This window comes from Pseudorca crassidens, chromosome 15 (genome assembly GCF_039906515.1).
Source record: "Pseudorca crassidens isolate mPseCra1 chromosome 15, mPseCra1.hap1, whole genome shotgun sequence".
NCBI lineage: Eukaryota > Metazoa > Chordata > Mammalia > Artiodactyla > Delphinidae > Pseudorca > Pseudorca crassidens.
In genome coordinates, this window is record NC_090310.1 from 8,425,804 (window position 1) to 8,446,594 (window position 20,791).

The 20,791-nt window shown below is 58.4% G+C and overlaps 1 protein-coding gene and 1 long non-coding RNA gene across 2 annotated transcripts in view; both read right to left on the bottom strand.

Annotated features, from left to right (window-relative positions):
- Positions 1–7,443: 7,443 nt before the first annotated feature.
- SRRM3 (serine/arginine repetitive matrix 3) overlaps positions 7,444–20,791 on the bottom strand; it is a 55,384-nt gene continuing 42,036 nt past the window's right edge. The window contains exons 12-15 of the mRNA XM_067705849.1: positions 11,496–11,866; positions 10,747–10,971; positions 10,529–10,666; positions 7,444–8,937 (exon numbers count right to left, since the gene is read on the bottom strand). Of these exons, the coding sequence (XP_067561950.1) occupies positions 8,724–8,937; positions 10,529–10,666; positions 10,747–10,971; positions 11,496–11,866 (948 nt within the window). The 3' untranslated portion in view covers positions 7,444–8,723. The remainder of the gene's footprint in view (positions 8,938–10,528; positions 10,667–10,746; positions 10,972–11,495; positions 11,867–20,791) is intronic.
- On the bottom strand, positions 12,739–17,610 carry LOC137206779 (uncharacterized). Its single transcript, XR_010934830.1, has 2 exons — positions 16,997–17,610; positions 12,739–16,611 (listed from the first exon to the last, which is right to left on the bottom strand). It is a non-coding gene; the product is annotated as an uncharacterized lncRNA (long non-coding RNA).

Here is a 20,791-nt window from a genome sequence, read left to right on the forward strand (position 1 = left end):
AGATCACGAACCCTGAGGCCCCGTGCTGAGGGGGGTCAGGAGAAAGGTTACTGTCAAAACTCCCCATTATATCTGTTTTTCTCGAGGAGCTCTGGACAGGGAACTTGAAATGCAGCAACCTTGAATCTCATAGGGGTTTTGCCACTGATTTTTTGTGTGATTTGGGCCAAGGCCCCTCCTTTTCCTCTTTGCAGATTATGATCTCAAAGCCCCTTTTGTTTAATATTCCCACAGCACAAAGGGAGAGGAGACTCCAGGTAGTACAGCTCCTTCAAACTTGCTTGAAGCCTGAAGCCTGCCCCACCTCCTATCTGACCACCTATGGGATCCACGCCCTCGCTCCCACCTCTGGGAGAGGGTGCTGCCCCTACGGTCCTGTCTTAATCCTAACGTTCCCTCTCTCTCCTGCCTTCATTGGCAGGACCCCAGTCCAGCCTTCCTTCTCTTGACTTCTGTCTTTTTATCCCTCCTTTTTAGATGGGGAAACTGAGGTTCAGAGAGAATAGGTGACTGGCCTACGGCCTCCTTTAAGACACTAGCAGAGTAAGGCTCTTGCCTCTCTAGTGCTCAGGGCTCTTACCCTCATGGGGCTCCCACCTTGGAGTCCCTTACTTCCTCTGCTTCCGAGACCCACTCTGTTTGCTGCCCCTCTCCTGGGGCTGGGCTGAGGCTGTACTCCTGCCAGTTCCACGCAGGACTTGCCCTGCCCCACCCAGGACACCTGAGGGGCTGAAAGCCAGACTCCAGTCCACTCACCTCATTGAGCTGCGGTAGGGCTTCCCTGGTGGCGCAGTGGTTAAGAATCCACCTGCCGATGCAGGGGACATGGGTTTGATCCCTGGTCCTGGAAGATCCCACGTGCCGTGGAACAACTAAGCCCACGCGCTGCAACTACTGAGCCTGCGCTCTAGAGCCCGTGAGCCACAGCCACTGAGCCCGCGTGCTGCAACTACTGCAGACCACGTGCCTAGAGCCCGTGTTCCGCAGCAAGAGAAGCCGCCGCAGTGAGAAGCCCGCGCACCGCAAGGAAGAGTAGCCTCCACTCGCCTCAACTAGAGAAAGCCTGCGCACAGCAACAAAGGCCTAACGCAGCCAAAAATAAATAAATTAATTAATTTAGCAAAATGAGCTGGGGTAGCAACAAGTCTCATGCCCTCTCTGAGCCTCAATTTCCTCTTCAAGAGAGCACTCCTAGATGTCTTTCTTTCTTACCCACCTGCTCCCCATCGGGAAAGAGCTGGGGTTGGGCCACAGCCAGAGGTCGCCTCTGGAAAGGCCTCTAAGCACCTGGGGCTCTCATGGGCCAAGGAGAGGAGGCAGACAGGGTGCCTGCCCTCTGCCCCGCCCCTCTTGCTGGATCACGTCAGGAGCCCAGTCTCCATGGGGAGCTACTCGCTGCCCCCAAAGGGTCTCAGCTTCAGGAAGCCCCAGGCCTTCACGCCCTGGCACTCCCAACCCCACCTATCCCCAGCTCTTAAAGTCAGGGTGAGGTCAGGAGCCAGGGAGGGCCCTCATCCGTCCCTGCCTGCCCACCTTGGCCCAGACTGGAGCCCAGGTGCCCCACCCTAGCGGGAGCTGTCAGATATAATCATGGGTGCCTTCAAGTGTGGCCCAGCCATGCTCTGGGTGGGGGCTGCCTGCCTGGCCGCCAGCACCTTGTAGACAGAAGCTACCTTCAGAGCTCCCTTCATTTTGCCTGAAACCAAGGTGGGGAGGATCCATCCCTGTTGCCCCGGCTTGGGGAAGTTGTGCAACCCAGGGCTCCACCCCCAGCACCCAGCCCATGGAGGTGGAGGCAGCAGAACTGAGAATTCACATCCATCTTTTTTTTTTTTTTATCACGCCTTGGGGGGCTCGTGGGATCTTAGTTCCCCAACCAGGGATTGAACCCTGGGCCTTCTGCAGTGAAAGTGCTGCCAAATCTGGCTCCCTCGGCACCGATGCTGGATAAAAATATGGAGACAGAGAATTGGAAGATAAGAAATAGAGAGGCTTTTTATTTTCTTTGCCAGGCAAAGGGAAGACACAGTAGGCTAACGCCTCAAGAACTGTCCCTCCTTCTTGGGGAATCGGAGAAGATTTTATACGTGGGGCTCGCAGTCCGGGGTATATGGTAAGGATCAAAAGTAGTGGAGGTCTTGCATTTCTTTTCTTCTGCGAATTCATGGCCACAGTTGGCATCAGGTAGCTCAGCAACTGGGTCTGATGTCCCTGAAGTTATGGGCCCATGACCTTCTTTCTGAAATGAAGAGTGCTACAGGGGAGTGTAGGGGGAGAAGGAATGCCAGGTGCAAAGGGTCATTTGTACGGAGTCAGAGAGTAATCAGCTTGGTGAAGGACAAGTCTAGCTACAAGTGTTTGTTAGTAGTAACAGCTAAAGAATAACTAAGATTGCTTAACTCTTTCAGGCCTGTTTATGTTGTTTCCCCAGCCTGTTCATTGTTTCCTTATTTTCCAGTTTATCAGAAAAGTCTAATTTCTATTTTTGCTACAACAAAAGTGTGGAGTTCTAACCACTGGACTGCCAGGGAATTCCCCACATCCATCTTCAATGGGTCACTTCTCAAGGGAGTCTCAGATCAGAGCTGCCAATCATAAGGGAGCGGAACTGGGTAGCTCTGGGTGGTAGTAAGCGCGGGTAGGGGTGGAGGAGAAACTGGGTTTTGGAGTCAGACAAGGCTGGGCTTGAACCTGCTGCTGGCCTGGTGACCTCTCTGAGCTGGCACGTCCCCATCTGCAAGACGTAGCTAATAACACACCCATCTTTTTTTTTTTAACACACCCATCTTGCAGGGCTGCGGTGAATCTGTAACACGGTAACTCCTGCGAAGCGCCTGGTGCTCAGAAGTGTTCATTGTTATTAAGGAAAGAGGGCCTTTAATTTTGGATATTGAGGCTTAGATTAATGAGAATTACCTGGTTGTATGTGCTTTATAGCACGTTCAGGTATCTTATCAGAGTCCCATCCTGGAGATGAGAAAACTGAGAGTCACAACTGCCCCAAGGTCACAAAGCTGGTGAAGGATGGAGGGATTGGAACCCAGGCCTCCTGCCTCTCTATCCGGCAGGGGGGAGACTTCCCAGGCAGTCCAGGGAGGGCTGTGGGCTGTGGCTTGCAGGCCCAGGGTGAGGTGTGCAGCCCAGGGTTACCTGTGGGACGGGGAGGGTTGGGCTAGCCTCTCTGGGTTCACTTCCAGCCCTGACCAAGCACCCTTCCTCTAGGGTACTGAGCTCCCAGGGGTAGTTTTTCTGGGATTAAGAGGACAACTCCACCTGCAGGGATTTCCCAGAAGCCAAGCAGGTGGGGAGCAGGGGGACACTGCAGGGATTCCTTAATCAGAGGGGCCCGTCCCCTATCCCTAGCCCCAGCGTCTGGGTTACTCTGCCGCAGCTCCGAGAACAGCCTCCCAGCTTCCTGGCCTGGCCCTCGCCTGAGCACTTGGCCACACGAGCCACTCCCTTGGCAGGCTTTCGCCAACTCCAGCTGCCACAGCCCTTCCCTCCCTGGCCCAGCCTCAGAAAGTGCGAGAGCGTTCAGGCAGCTGCCCGAGCTCCCGGGAGAGGCCCGACAGCTGATGAAGCGCCAGCCGCTGGGCCTGCTGGGAACTGAGAATGTGGGCAGCCGTAACGAGGGTGCATGGGGGCGGGGGGGCTCTGGGTCTTTCTGGAAGTGTCTAGACACTGCCCCTCCGGGAGTCCATTTCCCAAAACCCATCTCCTAGGCCTTCGGCTTCTGGCTGGCCTTGGGGTCACCTTGCCTCCATCACTGCTGGAGGGGTGCCAAGGAGGGGCCGGGCGGGAGGGCTGGGGATCCATCCTCCTACCCCTCCCACCCTGCTGTCCAGTAGAAAGAATCTGTCCAGCTTGGGAGTCTGGGGACGTCTACGTCTCTAATTCTGTGACCTTGGCTAACAGCCGGCCTCCGTGACTCATTTTCTTCATCTGTACGATGAGACCATCGGACTGGATGTTCTCGAAGGCTCCTTCCAGCGCTGGCGAATCAACAGTTTCTCCTCCACTCTCTACTCTCCCCCATCCCCCACGACCCCCCATCCCACCCAGGGATGTGTATATGGTGAGTGGACGCAGAGGATGAGGGAGGGCGTGGGGATGGGGCAACCCCTGCGGTGGCCGTGCAGGCGGGAGGCCCTGTGGCTGGAGCACCCTCCTGTGCTGGGCGTCCGGAGAGCCTTTCTCAGGTGGAGGGGGGCTTGGCAAAGGAAGGGTAGGCGCCTGGTGATAAGGCCGGTTTGCTGAGTATGCCCTCGGCTGAGAGAGGCGGAGGTGGGAGGGTTGGGGGAGTAGGCCAGGGGGCTTGAAGAGCACCTCAGAGGGGCAGGGGAGGGGGGTAGTCAGCTGGGATGCCCAAACTGGGCATGTGCATTTGTGACTTGCTACCCTGGGTCTGGGGCTGTAGGAAACAGATTAAGAAAAGGGGGCGAATTTGCCAGGACCCAGGCAAGCCTTGTCCAGCCTCCTGGCTGCTGTGTGTGCAGGGAGGGGAAGGATGGAGGGGCCCCCGAGGCCCCAAGTGCAGAGAGAGAGGTGAGGAGAGGACGTCCTACACCCCAAATGCCACATCTTGCTAAGGTTCCCCCACCCCTGCCCCCGTCTCCCCCTCTTGTTACCCGACATAGAATTGGAATTTCCTGTTTTCCTGCCTGCCTTCCAGTGTTTTTCCCTTTTCCCAAGGTAAGAGCAGAAGAGTTCAGTCTGAACCCTCCGTCTGCGGGAGGGACAGGGGCCTGGTACCCTCCCTGTCCTTCTCAGCGGAACGGGCACCAAGTAGCCAGGGAGGTGCTGAAGACAAGAGCTTCGGGCTTCCAGGCTGCCACGGATCCTCCCCCCGGGAGCTCTCCTCTCTGTCCAGGCCTGTTTTGTATCCCTTCTGGCGCGCCGCCAGCCAGCAGTTTTTTTTCCCCTCTCTCTGTCGCCCTCTAGGGTCTTCCTGCTGCCACCATGCCTTTGGTCTCCACCCTCCCCCACGGTTGCTGGAACCCCTCACGCCATAGTTGCCTCGTTCACTCCTTCACTCATTCAACAAACATCTCAAGGGTGCCTGTTCGGGGAATGCAGAGATAAGAAGGCATGGCCCGGGCTCCAGAAGCTCACAGATTTAGGGAGAGAGAGACCCGCCAACAAATAACTGGATCAAGAGCTCGATACCCTAAAGGCAGAAACAGACCTAGGGCTGGAGAAATCCAGAGGCGGGAGTGGCCACCGCAGCTGGGGATAGGGAAGGCGCCTAGAAGTAGGGGGCAGCTGAGCTGGGCCTGGAACCACGAGCTCTCAGGAACCTGTGGAGGTGGAGAGGGCATGCCTTGGGGCCGAGGGGGGCCCAGGGAGGAGGGTCCGCTGGAGTCAAGGACAGTGATGGGAGCGGAGGTTGGAGGGTGGCGGCGGGAGAGGATGGCAATTCCAGGTGGAGCCGTTCGCCGTTCGGAAGGCCTTCCAAGTGCTACGAGCTGGTGGACATGGTCACGGGATCCTTATGGTGGGGAGTTCTGTTTCCTTAATTCAATACTGTGTCCTCAGAGCCAGGAACTGGGCATGGCATATAGTAGGTGTTGAGTAAGCATGTATCGAAAGAGGGAGGGAATGGTCAGATTTGAATTGTGGATATGGTGGGATGGACTGGAGCGGGCCAGACCCAGGCAGGCCAGCTGGTGAGGAGGTGGGCCTAGGAGGGGTCGTGGTTAGAGGCCAGGAGCGGGGGTGGGGCAGAAAAGGAAGTGGCACTGCCTGGTCACCTGGTTGCAGCCTGGCTGTGGGGTGCAGATGAGGAAGGCGGTCCAGCTGGGCAGTGAGGGACTGGAAGGGGGGAAGGGGAAGGGGCAGCTTTGGGCTTGTGTGAGACAGGCTGGACTTCCATGCCCACCTTGGGGTGTGTTTCATGCCCCCATCCCCTCCAAAAGGCGGCGTCTCCAGAGCAGGGCCAAGCCTGCTTTCCCTGGAGCCCCAACCCCTACCCAGCTGGTTTTTTTTTTTTTTTGGCCGTGCCACATGGCATGCAGGATCTTAGTTCCCCGACCAGGGATCGAACCCGTGCCACCTGCATCGGAAGCGTGAAGTCTTAACCACTGGACCGCCAGGGAACTCCCAGCCTGAGGCCTAGTTTTGCTGAACCTGTGTAAAGCATTAAAGAGATCACTGACACTTCTTTGACCAGCTTCCTCAGATCAGAAACAGAGCCACTGGCCAAAGGCCTCCTCAGGTGCCCCTTCCGGTCTGAGGGAATAGAAAGTAGAGAGAGGTCATGTGCTGACACAGCCCTAGCCTTCAGAGCACGGCACCCCCGCTCTGCAGCCCAGAACAGACCAAGGACATCTCCTGTGTCGTGGCACGCACAGCCCAGAGCCGTGGCCACGTCCACTGCCCTCTCAGTAGAGGTGGGTCAGGGTTCTTGACCTGTGGAGCCCTAAAGGATTGCAGAGTGCCTGTGAGGTCTGAAGTTGCCTGCAGATGGTGGGCGTGTGCACATTATTTCGAGGAAAGGGTTCCCAACTTCTATCAGATTCCCAAAGAGCAGCTGATTCAAAGCAAGGTTAACATCTACCACTAAAAGAAAAGGAGAAGGAAGATGAGGAGAGGAGGAAGAGGAGAGTGTGTGCATTTGTTTAGGTCTCTATAAAAGAAAGAAATCCAGGGCTTCCCTGGTGGCGCAGTGGTTGAGAGTCCGCCTGTCCATGCAGGGGACATGGGTTCGTGCCCCGGTCCGGGAAGATCCCACGTGCCGCGGAGCGGCTGGGCCCGTGAGCCATGGCTGCTGAGCCTGCGCGTCCGGAGCCTGTGCTCCGCAACGGGAGAGGCCACAACAGTGAGAGGCCCGCATACCGCAAAAAAAAAAAAAAAAAAAAGAAAGGAAGAAATACAGTGTGAATAGCTATTAAAAAGTAAAAACCACGCCAAGCTCTCCCTTTCCAATCCCCATCCCAGCACCCATCCGGGGCTGGACACGTGGTGTTTTCTTTTAAGTGGCCACTTATGACTTGCTCTATGGCAGGCCCTGTGCCGGGCACTCTTAGGACAGCATCCCCTTTCAGCTTCCTCACAGTCCCGCGTGGAGCCTGGATTCACAGCCGGCGTTGCTCTGCGCTGTATTCCAGCGGTTCTGAACACTCCACCGCTATGGAGGGTCCTGCACGTGGGCCCGTCCTATCCCCTGTTCACTGCTGAAGCAAGGCCAGGTGTCTGGGCGTCGGGTGGAATGGGGGTATTCAAAGCCCACAGGGCCTCCCGGCTAGGGAGAAGGCCTTTCTGGGTCCCTGTTTTTCTCCCCACCAAGCTGCAGGCTCCACAGACTCACGCGTGGAGACACGAGGTGGACGTGCTGGGTCCTGGTCCCTTGGAGTCTGAGTCCCTCTCATTTCTCAGAGGCAAGGACCCCAGGACCCTCTGCCTTCCCCACACTCCCCAGGTACCCAAATCCACAGAGGCCTGGTCTCACCACCTGCCATCCGGGCACCAAGTGTTTTATTAGAGTCCAATTTTTATCCGCACCGCGGAGAAGGACGGGGAAACAGAGAGGGGGAACCCGGACCAGACCCCAGACCCCTCCCCCCACCGGAGCCCAGGGCATCTGCCCTGTTGGGCCAAGGAAGACTTCGTGAGATCCCTGAGGGCCCCAGGAGGAGGGGGCTGGGAGCAGCAGTAGAGGGCTGGGGGCCGCTGCTTCCCCGTCCATGCCCCAGGCCAAGGCCCTCCGTCTAGATTCTACCCTTTCTTCGAAGGGGTGTAGCGCCCCTCTCTGGAAGAGGAGGAGGAAGTGCTCCCTTTGGCTCCCTGCTCCCTTGGGCAGCCCCAAAGGGCACGCCACCCTAGGCCTGCTGCCATCCGGCCCAGGTCCCAGCCACTGGGCACACCGGGCTCCCCGAGGCCGCTCAGTCAGCCGACTGCATTGCGCTTCCCCTCACAGGCTCCTCCTCCGTCTACCGCTTCTCCCTTCCACCTCCTGACCCGAACCCCTTTTGATCTCAGGGTCAGATGCAGCTGTGGTCTGTATATCCCACCTCTCGTCATGCAGAAGGCCTGGCTGGTGTGGCCTCGGCCCAGGGCACGGGGCGAGGGCTGGAGGGGAGAGCCTGGGCTGGAGAGGTGCGACCAAGGGTGAGCTCCCTGGACCCTCAGGCTGGGGCTTAGGGGCCCACCCAGTCTGGGCACTCCTGGGCCAGGGGAGGCATCTGGGGAGGCTCTGGGGCCAGCCTCCAGCCCTCAGCCAGGGTCCTCCTGCAGCCGGCTCGAAGGAAGTGGTTCCTCAGTCCGGATGGTGGTGCACCAAGGTCAGGCCATTCTTCTTCTTGTCTAACTTAGCTCCGCTTGCTGTCCCCTCTCCGTGTCCGCCCAGGGGTAGAGAGGAGCTGAGGGTCCTATGGAGTGGCAGGGGAGGCTCCCAGGTCTGGCACCGTCAAAAGGTGTCCCTGGGTCCACTGAGCTGAGGTCCCCAGCCTGGCGAGCTGGCCTCAAGCAGGAAGCGGGGCAGGGTGGTCCCTGTGTTCGAAACGGCTCTTGTTCCCTGGCCATGGTGGGCGAGCGGGAGGTGAGGGCAGGGGCCCCCTAGAAGCAGCAGAATCCAGATCCTCTTTGTCTTCAGGGCCCCCGCCCTCAAGGTCTTCCCTGGACCCGGGACCTCCTTGTAGCAGTGGGGTGCAGGCCCCCTGCAGCTCCTGGGTCCTGACCCCTCGCCTCTCCCTGTGCCAGGGGGCACGAAACTGGGTCTGCTGGGCTCAGAAGCCCCCGCTCTCTGAGCTGCTCCGGCTGTGGTAGCTGGGACTGGGGGTCCTGGAAGGGCTGCGAGTGCGGCTGCGGGTCCGACTGCGGCTGCTGTAGCTTCCATGGCTGTGGCCAGGGCTGGGGCTCCGGCTTGAGTAGTCGCTGCTCAGGCAGCTGGAGGAGGACGAGGGGCTGGGCCGGTAGTAGGGGATGGGACGCTTTCGGGCACTGCCGGGAGGGAAGAGCTGATTACAGGCCAGCCAAGGCCCTGATCTGTGCCAGTCCTGGGCCCTCACTCAGGCCCTGAGCCCCTCCCCAGCAGTGGCCAGGGCTTCCCTGCCTCAGTTTCCCCTGAGCCTTGACCTTGGAATTCTCCCCACCTCCACCCCTGCCTCAGCAAGACTGGACATGCAGTGGTCCAATTTCATGTTGATCACTTTGTTTTTCCTCACTTGTCTGCAGGGAAAGGGGACCAAGTCTCTGCTTGACCGGAGTAGGTGCTCAATAAAAATCTGTTGAATAAATGCAACTTTTAAGCCAAGCTAAGCAGTGGCTTCTGTGCACGGGAGGGTTTGTGAATATGGCCCATTCCTGCTTCTTTGTTCCCCACAGGACAGAGGATATTGGTTCTCAGGTCACTCAGAGGGCACCAAAGGAGCCCCCTGGCCACTGCTGCCCATGCCCAAGGCCCTGGCCCAGGCCTGCCGGCCCCCACTCCTTACTCAGCTACCTCCCGCTGGCCCAGAGTTAGTTTGAAGCCAGGAGACTGTGACCCAGAGAAAAGAAAACAGAGTTAAGGGGGCGACAGTGCCCCATTGCGTGGGGTTAATTCTGAGAAAGAAAACAGGTGTCTGTTAGTGGGAGGAGGAGGCAGCCTGGGAGGGGCTGAAGGGGGTGCCAGGTGGAAGGTGTGGAGGCTGTCTTAGGACCCCCTGCTTATGGGGGTATCTGGCGGGGGGGGTGTCCCAAGCCTGGCAGCCTGTCCTCTAGCTCTGATGTGAGAACTGAGGCCCGGAGAGGCACGCTGATCTCCCATGGCTGCCCAGCAAGGCCAGGGCAGAGCTGGGCTCAGAATTTTGCCTGTGGCCCTCTACCCCATGTCGGGGATCTAGGGCTGCAGGGTGATTGCCACAAATGCAGACCATCATCTCACCTGGAGACCCAGGCCCAGACCCTCCAGTCCCGGCAGACTGTGTGGGCAAAGTGGGAGGGACCGGTTCCCCTCACAGCTGCCCCAGAGACCAGACTGCCGGTGCCCCCTCCTCCAAATTCCCCAGGGGACTGGGAAGTGAGCAGAGAGCTTAGTGAGAAAAGGAGAGGCAGACAGACAGCCGAACAGAGCCAGTCAGCTCACATGGGCATCTCCCCTGCAGCCTGTGGAGAGGGGGTCCACCCGGCCCCCAGGCTGGCCACAGGCCACTCAGCAGGCTGGACCTTGAGATGAAGGAGAAAAGGACACATCATTGCCAGGAGATGAATGTGGGGAGGGAAGGAGGAGGGAGGGGCTCCAAGAGGGATGGCTGGAATCTTCCAGAGCTGAACTGCTTGCCTGCTGCTGTACCCAGACCCCAGAACCGAGCCCCTCCCCTCCATGGCCCTCAGGACGCTTCCCTTCTGGAGGCCTCCCTCCCCGCAAGTGAGCCTGCACCTCTGCCTCTCGGGTCCCAACCCCTCCCCAGCACCTCAGTCCTAGCCTGAGCGCCCTCTTCCCTCTCCCAACCCTCACCTTCTCTCTTTCGGCGCCCTCCCCTCCCCGCACCAGGTGCGGTTGGTCGAGGACCCCCAAGGTCCCCGTGGCCCGGCCCCGGCCCCTCCGTACCTGGTGATGCGCCGCGGCTCCATGAAGCTGGGTGAGTCCCGGCGCCGCTTGCGGATGGGCGAGTAGCTGCGGGAGCGGCGCCGGGCGCGGGCGGCCTCGGCCTCGGCGTGCCTCGCGCGGCCCTCGCCGTCCTTGTCCCTGCGGGGCCCGGCCCGAGATGAGCGACGCGGCCCAGCAGCCCCGGCCGGTCCCGCCGCCACCCCTGGGCCCGCACTTACCGGCCCACGGTTTTCTTGGGCGACGGCGAGCGGCTGGGGCTGCGGGTCCTCTTCTCCGCGGAGCGCGAGCGGGATTTGGAGGGCGAGCGGCTGGAGCTCCACGAGCGAGGGTGCGGGCCCGGGCTGCGCGACGAGCTCTTCCCCTCCGGGCCGCCGTGCCTGCCGTGCGCACCCGGGGACGGGGAGGTGCTGGCGGGCCGGGCGCGCGGGGGCCGCTCCTTGGCCCTGGAGGAGGGGCACGGCGACAGGGGGGGCTCAGCTGGGAGACAGTGGGCCCCGGGCAGGGGAGGAGCGGGCGGAGGGGGGCCCGGTGACAGGGAAGGGGGCTCACTTAGGGAGAGAGTGAGTGGAAGCCCTGGGGGGGAAAGGACTCAGGAGAGGAAGGGGTTCTATGGGGTTAGTGCGGACGAAGCGGTTGTTGTGTTGGCGGTCGGGGAGAGGTTCCCGGAGGAGAGAAGGGGGCTCTGGTGGGGGGAGAGGAATCAGTGAGGAAGAAGCTGTTCCGTGCTGTCGAGAAAGAGTGATCATGGGGGTGGGGGGCGAGTACGGGAGGAGGGTGCTGTGTTGTGCGAGGAGGATCTGGATCTTAGCGCGGGGGCGGCTGGACAGGTCCGCTGCGGGGAGAGGGGTCAGTGGTGGGGCGCTCAGTGCGCGGGGAGGGGGTATGACCGGGGAGGGGAGAGGGCTCGGTGGGGCGAGGGGGCGGGGAGGGGAGCCCGGTGCGGGTCCCAGGGGCCGAGCCCGCTCACCGTTTCCCGTGCCCGCCGTGACCTCGCTCGGAGCCGGGCTCGGGCCCGGGGCCGGGGGCGTCGCCGCCCGAGTCGCTGCTGGAGCGGGCCCTGCTGAGCGAGCGCGACGAGCCCCGGGGCGGCGCGGGCCGGGAGCGCCGGCGGCCCCTGCGGCGGGGCGCGGACGCCGAGGACCGGGAGCGCCGCCGCCTCCGCCTCCGCCGCCGCCTCCGCCGCCGCCGCCGCCTGGCCGCCCCGCCGGCCGCGCGGCCTCCTCTGCCCTGCGACGACGGCGCCGAGCGCGGGCTCGGGCTCTCCTTCCCCCGCGCGGGCGGCGTGGCTACGCCGGCCTCCGCCTGGTCGCGGGCCCTGGGCGAGGGCGAGCTGGGCTTCTGACGGGGAGAGAGGCAGAGAGGGCACGTAGGGGGTGGAGAGGGGACGGAGAGGGCGACAGAAGCGGGCAGAGACGGAGAGAGCGAGGAGACGGAGAATCCAGAAGGGGAGAGGCAGAGGCAGAGCCGAGAGGAAAGAGACGGGGAGAGGTTAGAGAAGCAGAGAGACAGAGCGGAGACAGGAAAGGAGGAGAGACAGAGAGAGAGGACAGATCCAGAGAAGGAGCAAGAGGCCGAGGGGGAGAGAGCGGGCGGGCGGGGTGGGGGGAGAGAAGGAGAGGGGGCTTTCACCGGGCCCAGGCCGGGGGCTGCCAGTCCCGGAGCATCGCACACACGGTTCCCCGCGCCTGCCCTGCCTCTGCCTCTCCTGAGTGTCCACCTTCTGGCCTCAACAGTGCAGCTCATGCAAGGTTCTCGGCATGCAAAACACAAGAGGGACGGAGCGGTGGGGGTGGGGGTGGGCTGTCAGGGAGGGGGAATCCAGGACGGGCACGGGGGCTGGCATTGCCCCCCCCTCGACGGGACGGAGGATCCCGGCAGAGAGAAGAGAGAGGGCGGGCACCGGGAGGCCGGGCCAGGGCCAGCCCACCAGGCCAGGCCGCCCAGCGCTTGGGGGGTGGGTGAGGGGATGGAGGGGGCACACGGCACACAGATGGGGGTGGGAGCGAGGCGGGACAACTGAACTCAAAACTGAACCGAAGAAAGGGAGGAAAAACGAAATAAAAAACAAAATCCACAAATGTCATTAGATACCGAAATCAAAAACAATGTCTGAACTCCTGGGGAACTGACATTTTTCTGTTAACATTTTTTCTTTCTTTGTTTTCCGGCCCTGCAGAGATCTGTGGAGCTGTCAGTAGCACCCGACTGTCTTTCTGTTTCTCTCTTTTCTTTTTCTTTCTTTTTCTTTTTTTTTTTTTCTTTTAAGTTCTGATTGTTTAAGTCCCTCTTGGTTAACGTCCACTTACCAATAAAGGGGCACTTCCTCCTTTAGTAGGTAAGGTGTGTAAGAGAAGGGAAAAGCGTGGTAGCGTAAGTTCATCATTAGATTCACAAAAATGCAAGAGACATAGAGAGAGAGAGAGAAAAACGCAACCACCCCATTCTAGGCCAAGAGGAGGCCGTGCCGCCTCTGGAGGAAGGGTTAGCAGCGCCCAGCTCCTCGGGCCTGAGCAGGTACCTCTTGGGTGACCACTGGATAGAGATGTCGAATGTTTTTCCAAAAGTGGAGTCAGGACACAAGCATCGGGCTACAGAAAACCAGAAAGGGCACCTGGTACCATCAAAAGGGCCCTGGCTGGGAAGCAGGGGTCTGAGAGCCTGCCACAATCTCACTGAGTGACCCTGGCCAAGTCACTTCCCTAGTCTGGGCCTTAGTTTCCCCATCCACAAAATGAGACGGTCAGGCTTTGCTTCGGGATGTCCCTTCCAGAGCAAATATTCCAGGATTCCCTGACCACCCTCTCCATCCCCACCCTCCACAGAACTGACCCTTCCTCCTGTCCTTAGGCTTCCATCCAGTAACAGTTGATTGCACTTGTCTGTCTGTAAGTCTGTCCCCCATCCCTCCCCAGCCCCCAATCACCAGCACCAACTTGACTTGGAGCACCTCCAGGGCCAATGTGGTGTTGGGTTCAGCTTTGTAACCTCAGTTTTTATCACGGAACTTGGCGTCTAGTAGGGCCTCAGTGCGGTCTGCTGAGGAAGAAATGCCCTCGCAAGGGACAGGGCCAAACCAGGGAGTCGTAGGAAAGGGGCAGGGCCTGGGTCAAGCTCTTTTGGAGGAGAGAGCAAAACCAGCTGCCACGCCTCAGGGCACCTTGCTGCCAGGGACAGGAAGGGGCGTGGCTTCCTTGGCATGGCCCTGGGTGCTTCCTGGAGGGGGTGGGGGTGTGGCGTTAAGACCTCTCTGTGCTAAGCCTGAATCCCTAGACGAAGAAGTCAGCTCCCTCTGGGGCAGGGCACAGCTAGCTCATGATTGGTGGCCGCAGCAGCCAATGAACACCAGCCATAGCAGGGAGAGCAGCTGTCCAGAGCCAAATGGGCCATGAAGACCTGGGAGAGCCCTCTGTTTAGGGCAGGGGCAGACATAGGCAGGCAGAATGGATATCACTGGGTACCAAGGTGTCCCTTGAGCACTCTGACCTTCCTGATCACCAGCTCACCTCTGCTAGGAGAGACGGACGCTGGGCTGTTCCGCCACGGCCCCTCTGAAATGGCAGTCCATTCTCAGTAGACCAGGAGACACCTGTCTTCCCTAACACATAACCCCCTCCACCCCAGCAGGTGGCCAGTGCCTCACAGCGCCCAAGCCCCCAGAACTAGGTTCTGTCATCCAGCATCCTTTTCCCTCCAGAGGAGGCAAATGAGAAAGAAACCTCCAGGATCCTAGGCACTGAGACCCAAGCCCCCGGGCCAGACGCCCTGTGCTGAGCCGGATGCTTCCTGCCTAGCATGTCGTGAAGTCCAAGCTCTTCCCTACTTCCCTCTCATCTCCTTCAAGCCAAATGGCTGTTAGAGCCCCAGATGATAGTAATTGGCAAAGTGGAACACCCTGGGATTAGCTCTGATATGAGTTTGCTGTGAAACCTTAAGGAAGTGACCAACTCTGGGAACCTCAGTTTCCCCATTGGTAAAGTGGGGGATAGCTGGGTCTCTGCTAGGTGGGCCTGTATAGGGGCTGAGAGGTTCTTTTCAGAGGACAACTCTTACTCATGGTCCCCTTACAGATGAACAGGGTCAGAGCAGGGCAGGAAGGCCTGGGGCCCCATGGGTATCTCCCAAGTGCCAGGATGGAGGAGGGTGGGAGGAAGGCTATGTTGGGTAGGGTGGCAGATAGCACCTCCCTGGGGAGACTTCTAGAGCCCATCTCACCCTTATCCACCCATGCCTCCAGAAGCCCTGGAGAAAGAGTCGCCGTGATCCTGCCAGAGGGTGAGCCTCTTCCCCAGCTTGGGTCTCATTCTTCCCAGGAATTGAGGGAGATCCGAGTCCAGACACCACGGAACTTCATGGACGGACAGGACTGTGGTGGCCAGGGACCTCCAAACATCCCCAGAAGCCTGCTCTCTGTGACTCTTGTCCCTCTTGCCTCTTTCCCCTGGCTAATGCCTATCGCCCCCCAACCCTAGCAAGAGGTCACCACCTCCAGGAAGCCTCTCCTGATCCTCACCCTGAGTCGGGTGCTCTCCGCTATGATCCCACAGACCCTTGTTCCCTCCCTTAGTATGGACTCTGCCAGGCTGTGCCAGGGCTGGGGCTACCGTGGCCAGCGGGAGCTCCCCATCCACGGTTCAGCTCTTCCCTCTCATCGTTCTGAGTGATCTTCATCAGTCCTCCAGCCTGACAGGTGGGGGCTGTGAACCCAGGCCTGCCTGCTTCTCCCCTGGCATGGACACCAAGATGGGGTCTGGTACGGAGGAGTGCCAGCATGTGCTGGCCTAGTGTGTGCATGTATGAATGAATGAGTGAGTGCGTGAATGAAGGACCTTGCCTGCCTCTGAGCCCTGCTCCCAGGAGCCCCTCTGCTCCTTGGTACCACCTGCTACCTGACATCTTTTGCTTCTGTAAGACATGTTTGAGGGGAAAGGTAAGAGTAGCAAGGGACAGGGTGCTTGCCCAGTCCTGGTGTCCTTAAGGACAAGAACAAGTGAGCATCTGGAACAGCTACCCCCTCTAACTCAGCATCTGAAAATCCTATTTCGGGGGCCCTGGTCACATCAGGTACTCCTCGAAGGCAAGGCCTCCACTCCCGCATCAGGCTGGGATGGAGTCTCCTCCGTCAGACCAGCGGCACTTTCTCCCTCCCTGAACGATGTCCTTGTCTGCCCTCCAGCACCACCCAGGGATGAGGGATGCTCTGGTGGGTGAGCTCCCTGGGACCTGCCCCTGGGGCCAGCATGGGGGGAGGAGAGGATGAATAGCCAGGCTTTTTCTTTTCAAAGCTGAGGATGGAGGCCCACCGAGGCCTCACGAGGGTTGGGGTGTCAAACTTCTGCAGCGGCTCCCAGGTGGGACAGGGAACAGTTTAAAGGGCAAGGACGGGGAGATGGGGCCCCTGAGGACCTACTCCTCATGTATACCCTCAGTGTGGCTGGATGAGCACCGGGCTGGGGGTCACAAGTCTCAGGATCCAGGCCTGGTTCTCCATCAACATCCTGAGGGCCCCTGGCCCCTACTGACTGTCCCTTCCGGATCATCTGCACTGAGGGACCACATTTAGCCCACATTTGGAAGATGGAAGGATGCTGGGGGACTGAGGGAGCCCCTGACTGGGTTGGGTTGTGGTCCAGGCAGGGGGGTGGGAGAGCTGAGCATCCCCTCCATCTCTCAAGTTGCCCCCACAGAGACTTTGCTAAGTAGGTCATCTACATCCGGTGCCTGTTCCTGGCCAGCTCACATCACCCCTGAAGTTCAACTACCCTTACGCCCAAAAGATGGAGCGGTGAGGTTCAGTCCTGGTGCCAGCTGCTGCACCTGCCACCAGGGCAGGACCGTGGGAGCCCAGCAGGCCCTGGAGCGGGGGACAGAGCTCTTTCCTCAGGCCTGACCTCAGCCAGAACTTCTTCCAAGATCTGGAGGCCAAGAGGCCCAGCACAGGCCCTTTCACCATCACTTATTGCCCAAGGTGGCCCAGGGGACTGGCAGGCGTGAGGGTGAGGGGCTTAGCGGCTACTCCAGACAATAGAAATCAAACTGGCTTCACCGCAGCATACAGCTCAGGAAGGGAACACAAACTCGGAATGCTAAACCACACAGAAATGCATTCGGACAACAAAATGAGAAAGAGAGGGCGTGAGGGAGGCTTGGGGGATGGGGGCGGGGATGGAGAGGAAGAAGAAGGAGAAGGGGAAGGTGGGAAAGGGGGGAAAGAATGAACCAGAAAAGTTGTCAGGAAAAGTCAAGAAAACTAAACGACAAACCAGGAAACACAGCTTTGTAGCTCATTTGGAGAAAATGCAAGTTACAAATGAGTAGTCATTAAAATAAAGAAAGAAAAAGGGAGGGGGAGAAAACCAACCAGAGCGAGATTGAGAGATTGAGAGAGAAAGAAAATCACATTCAAACCAAGCAGAGTGGCGGGGCTTATCTGGAGATGGGAGCGGCGCACAGCGGAGCCGGGATACCTACCTTCTCAGTGGTCAGGGACGGGAATGCAATAATAAAAAAGAAAAGAAGGTCTCCGCATTGGGAATGCAGAATCGGGGTAAGACAGTGTCTCTAAGCTGCGCTCCCCCTCTGAATCAGCACGGGGCAGCCATACGGCTTTCGGTCTAGTCCCCGGAATGGGAGGGGGCTCCTGCCCAGCCATTTCTGTTTGCTTCTTTTTTTTTTTTTTTAAACCCACAGGCTCCAAGAGCCAACCTTTCCTTAACCTTCAAACAACAGAAAACCTCCAGAGGGCATGCAGGAAGCAGCTGATGGAAACAGAACCACAGCATGGGTGAAGGAGGGGCTGGCAGCAGGGGGCGAGAGGCCCAAGTCAGGGGAGAGAGATGGCCAGGAAGAGACAGAGAGACACGGGGAGAGAGACAGACAGACAGCAGAGAAACAAAGAAACAGAGGCAGAAGGAAACAAAGAGAGAGGCAGGAAGACAGAGGGGAAGGTGGACCCAGACAGAAGAGAGAAAAGCTGTTTAAACAAGGGCTATCAGACTGGACAGATGGGGTGAAAGGGAATCACGCATTTAAAAGGGAAGGCAACCGCAGATCGAATTTGGAGGATTGGCTCAGCCTCAAGTCAACTCCCCGCCCCCCCCCCCCCGGCTTCAGCATCATTTTAGCAAAATGTATCCTTCCTGTCTTCTGGCTTCATCCTGGAAGAAATGCCAAGATGCCCCTTCCTATCCTGACTGCCCCACCGCAGCCGTGGTCACTGCTCTTTCCTGGGGGTCGGGAGCAGGGAGGCTGGGATGAGGCAGGTCAGGGAGAGTCACGGGCACCTCTTCTTGGGGTCATTCTAGGCTCCCCATTAAGTGATGAGATTTGAGCCCAAGGCAGCCACCAGAGACAGCCCGGGGGCCTTGCTCGGGAACCTCCTCCGCCATCCTCACCAAACAACGAGGATTCCTTCAACGCTTCAGATGCCAGGGGCAGGCGCAGCCAGGCAGGTGCAAACCCTGCACAGCCTTTCTGGCCTATGTGCTGGGAGGGCCAAGCTAGCACCAGTCTGTGTTCTTGGGGGTGGGGGGAGGCAGGTGAGACCGGATGGAAGGACTTGTCCCGTGAGGTCATCTTACTCTTCCGTCCCACGTTGTGTGACTTTGAGCCACTCCCTTTCCTCTCTGTGCCTCACTATTTATTTCCCTACGTAGTGTGTGAACTGTGAGGGCGCAGGGCTCCCTGGGTCTCTGAGGCAGCAATTGCGTAGAACCAGGAGAGTTGGGAGCGTGCCCTTGACATCTGGCGGGGTCCTCAGGGGGAACCTAGGAGCTGAGACAACCAGCAGCCACCTCCCGCGTCCTCCTCCCCTTGCTCAGGGCTCCTGGAGTGTGTTTTCTATTGACAACTCTCCCACATCTTGGGATCTACCTCTAAAAAGCTGTGTGACCTTGAGCTTGTCACTTGACCTCTCTGAGCCACAGACAGCAGTAAGCAGCAGAACCCAGAAATCCCTTTGGGGCTCAGCCCTGGCCTGGGATGGGACATCTAAGAGATGTGTTGGGAGCTAGCACCCTGCTGGCCTCAGTCTCAAGCCCAGGATGGACTTTTTCTCTTGCCCGGGAATATCTGGCTTTGAAGCCCTCACCTGAGTTAAACTCTATCAGGTGCCTTCAGCTCCCTCCTCTGGGGCCTCCCAAGGATCTGAGGGCTGGCAGGAAGGGCCTGAGCAGCCATCTTATTCTAGATGGAACTGAGGAAGCTCAGGGCTCTGGGAAGCAACCTGGGTGAACTGGGACAAGTCTCTCCCCTTCCCTGGGTCTCCCAGCTTCTCTCCAAGGTTCCTTATAGACTGAGACACAGAAGCACCATCTGCACCACTTTTGTTAATTTAAAAGCTGAAGCAGTCCCAGCTCATACCCCGGTGTTGAGGAGAGGGCTGGCTGCTGCCGAAGATTTGGCAGGAGCTCTTGGTGTGGGAGTCGTGTTTTTAAAGTTATCTTCCCTTTTAAATTCTGATTACAAAGGAAAAAAAATATAGGGAGACATGTATATGACTAATGTTCACTTGAGATTCAAAAACCATCTCTGCATTAGGAGGAGAAGTTCTCACAGTAACACGCACAAAAGCAAAATTCTAGAACAACATAGAAGATAGAAAAAACAAAAAACAGAGATACTTTGCATTTCTGTATGTTACAAAAGGGAAAAAAGAAAGAAAAGAAAAGAAAGAAAAAAAAGGGAAATACAAACAGAAACAAAATAACAGGAAAAGTTACATAAACTTCCCCACCCTCTTCCCTTCCGGCTAAACAAGAAATGGAATCACAATATTACCACGTTTCAAATGGGAGGCTAAAAAAAAACAAACAAAAACATAGACGGGGTTAAAAAACGGTGAGCTTTTTCTTTTCCCATTTGTTTCTCTCTCTCTTTTTCTTTTTTTAATGGTAGCGTCCAAGAATACCACCCCACCCTCCAGTACTTTTTCCCAAAGACATTTTTGGTTAATGGCCAAGTCTGTGACCCCAGCCCCTATCTCACCTCCCTGGAATGAGAACAAGTCTCATGTTGCTCCTCAGAAAGGATCTGCAGGCCAAGAGGGGATCAGGTGAGGGTGAGAGGCCTGGGATGTTCTGAAGTCCCAGATCTCGTAGGGCCCAAAGGGTAGGGAGAGGATTTGGGGAGCATGTTTTGTGAGAAGAGTAACAAAGTGCTGTCTTCTAGAAAACTCCCAGGGCGATGCCAAATTTGGTCCCATTTTTGGGGAGGGAGACAAGATGGCTGCCGAGGCTTCCTCCCTGAGGCCAGAAGCTAGGCCGCCTTCCCTGGCTGCTCTCTCCTGCGGGATGGCCCTGATTGAGAGAACCTGCATTTCTGTGCCTCTCAGAGGATGTGAAGTTCCCACGAGAAGGTGTTTGGGGTACTGTGCTCTTCCAGCTCTGTGCCCATGGGGTTGGGGTCGGGGGCGATGTCTTCTAGGTTTGCCCAGATTGGGCATCATCTCTGTGGCGTGTGGCACCAGTCCCTGTCCGGGCCGCCCTCAGCTACCTCTGTGAGCCCTCTCCCACTCCTAAGACAGGTCCAGGGATATGGGAGGGATCCTCCCCATGTGGCCCAACGAGGTCCCTTGGAGCTCAGGTGCCTGGCACCCTGTCCAGGTGGGGCAGTCTCAAGACAGGTAATGTCGTTAAACAAAAATTGATCTTGAGACTCAGAGCTTTTTGTCAGCTGCCCTTGACTTTCCTCCCTGAGGCCTTGAGAGTAAGGGTGTTTGAGAAAAGAAAGGGAGTGAAAGGAAACAGCCAGAAATCAAAATGAAACTGACCAACACGTACATGTTTGCTGCTGAGACCTGAGGTCTGGGGAGGGGCAGACTCCCCCCTTCCTGCTGAGGCTCCTGGGGCAGCCTGGAGATCTGGGGGGGGAACCTGCAGGCCTGCTCATCCCCATTCCCCTGTGCCCACTTGCCCATCCAGTGCCCCTGCCAGCACTGCAGTCCCCTCTCCCTGAGGGGACTCTACCCTAGACTCTAAGACTGACAAAAGGGGATGTGGGCCTCCCCCGCCCCCACCTCCAGGACCTGGGAGAGCCTCCCACCCTGGCCCAGCTCATCTACCTGGGAAAGGCTCCGCCAGCTCCTAAGGTCACCACACCTGCCTGTGGGTCTCCAGGAGTTTATTCGCCTCCTGGGGGGTGGGGGTGTGTGGGGACAGTATCTCTGAGGGAGCAGTGAGTATGCTGGGAGATGCCTTAGGAAGGATGGGCCATGGGAAGTGGAGCCCACAGGTTTGAGACACCTGTCCAAGTGTGGGCAGTGCCCGG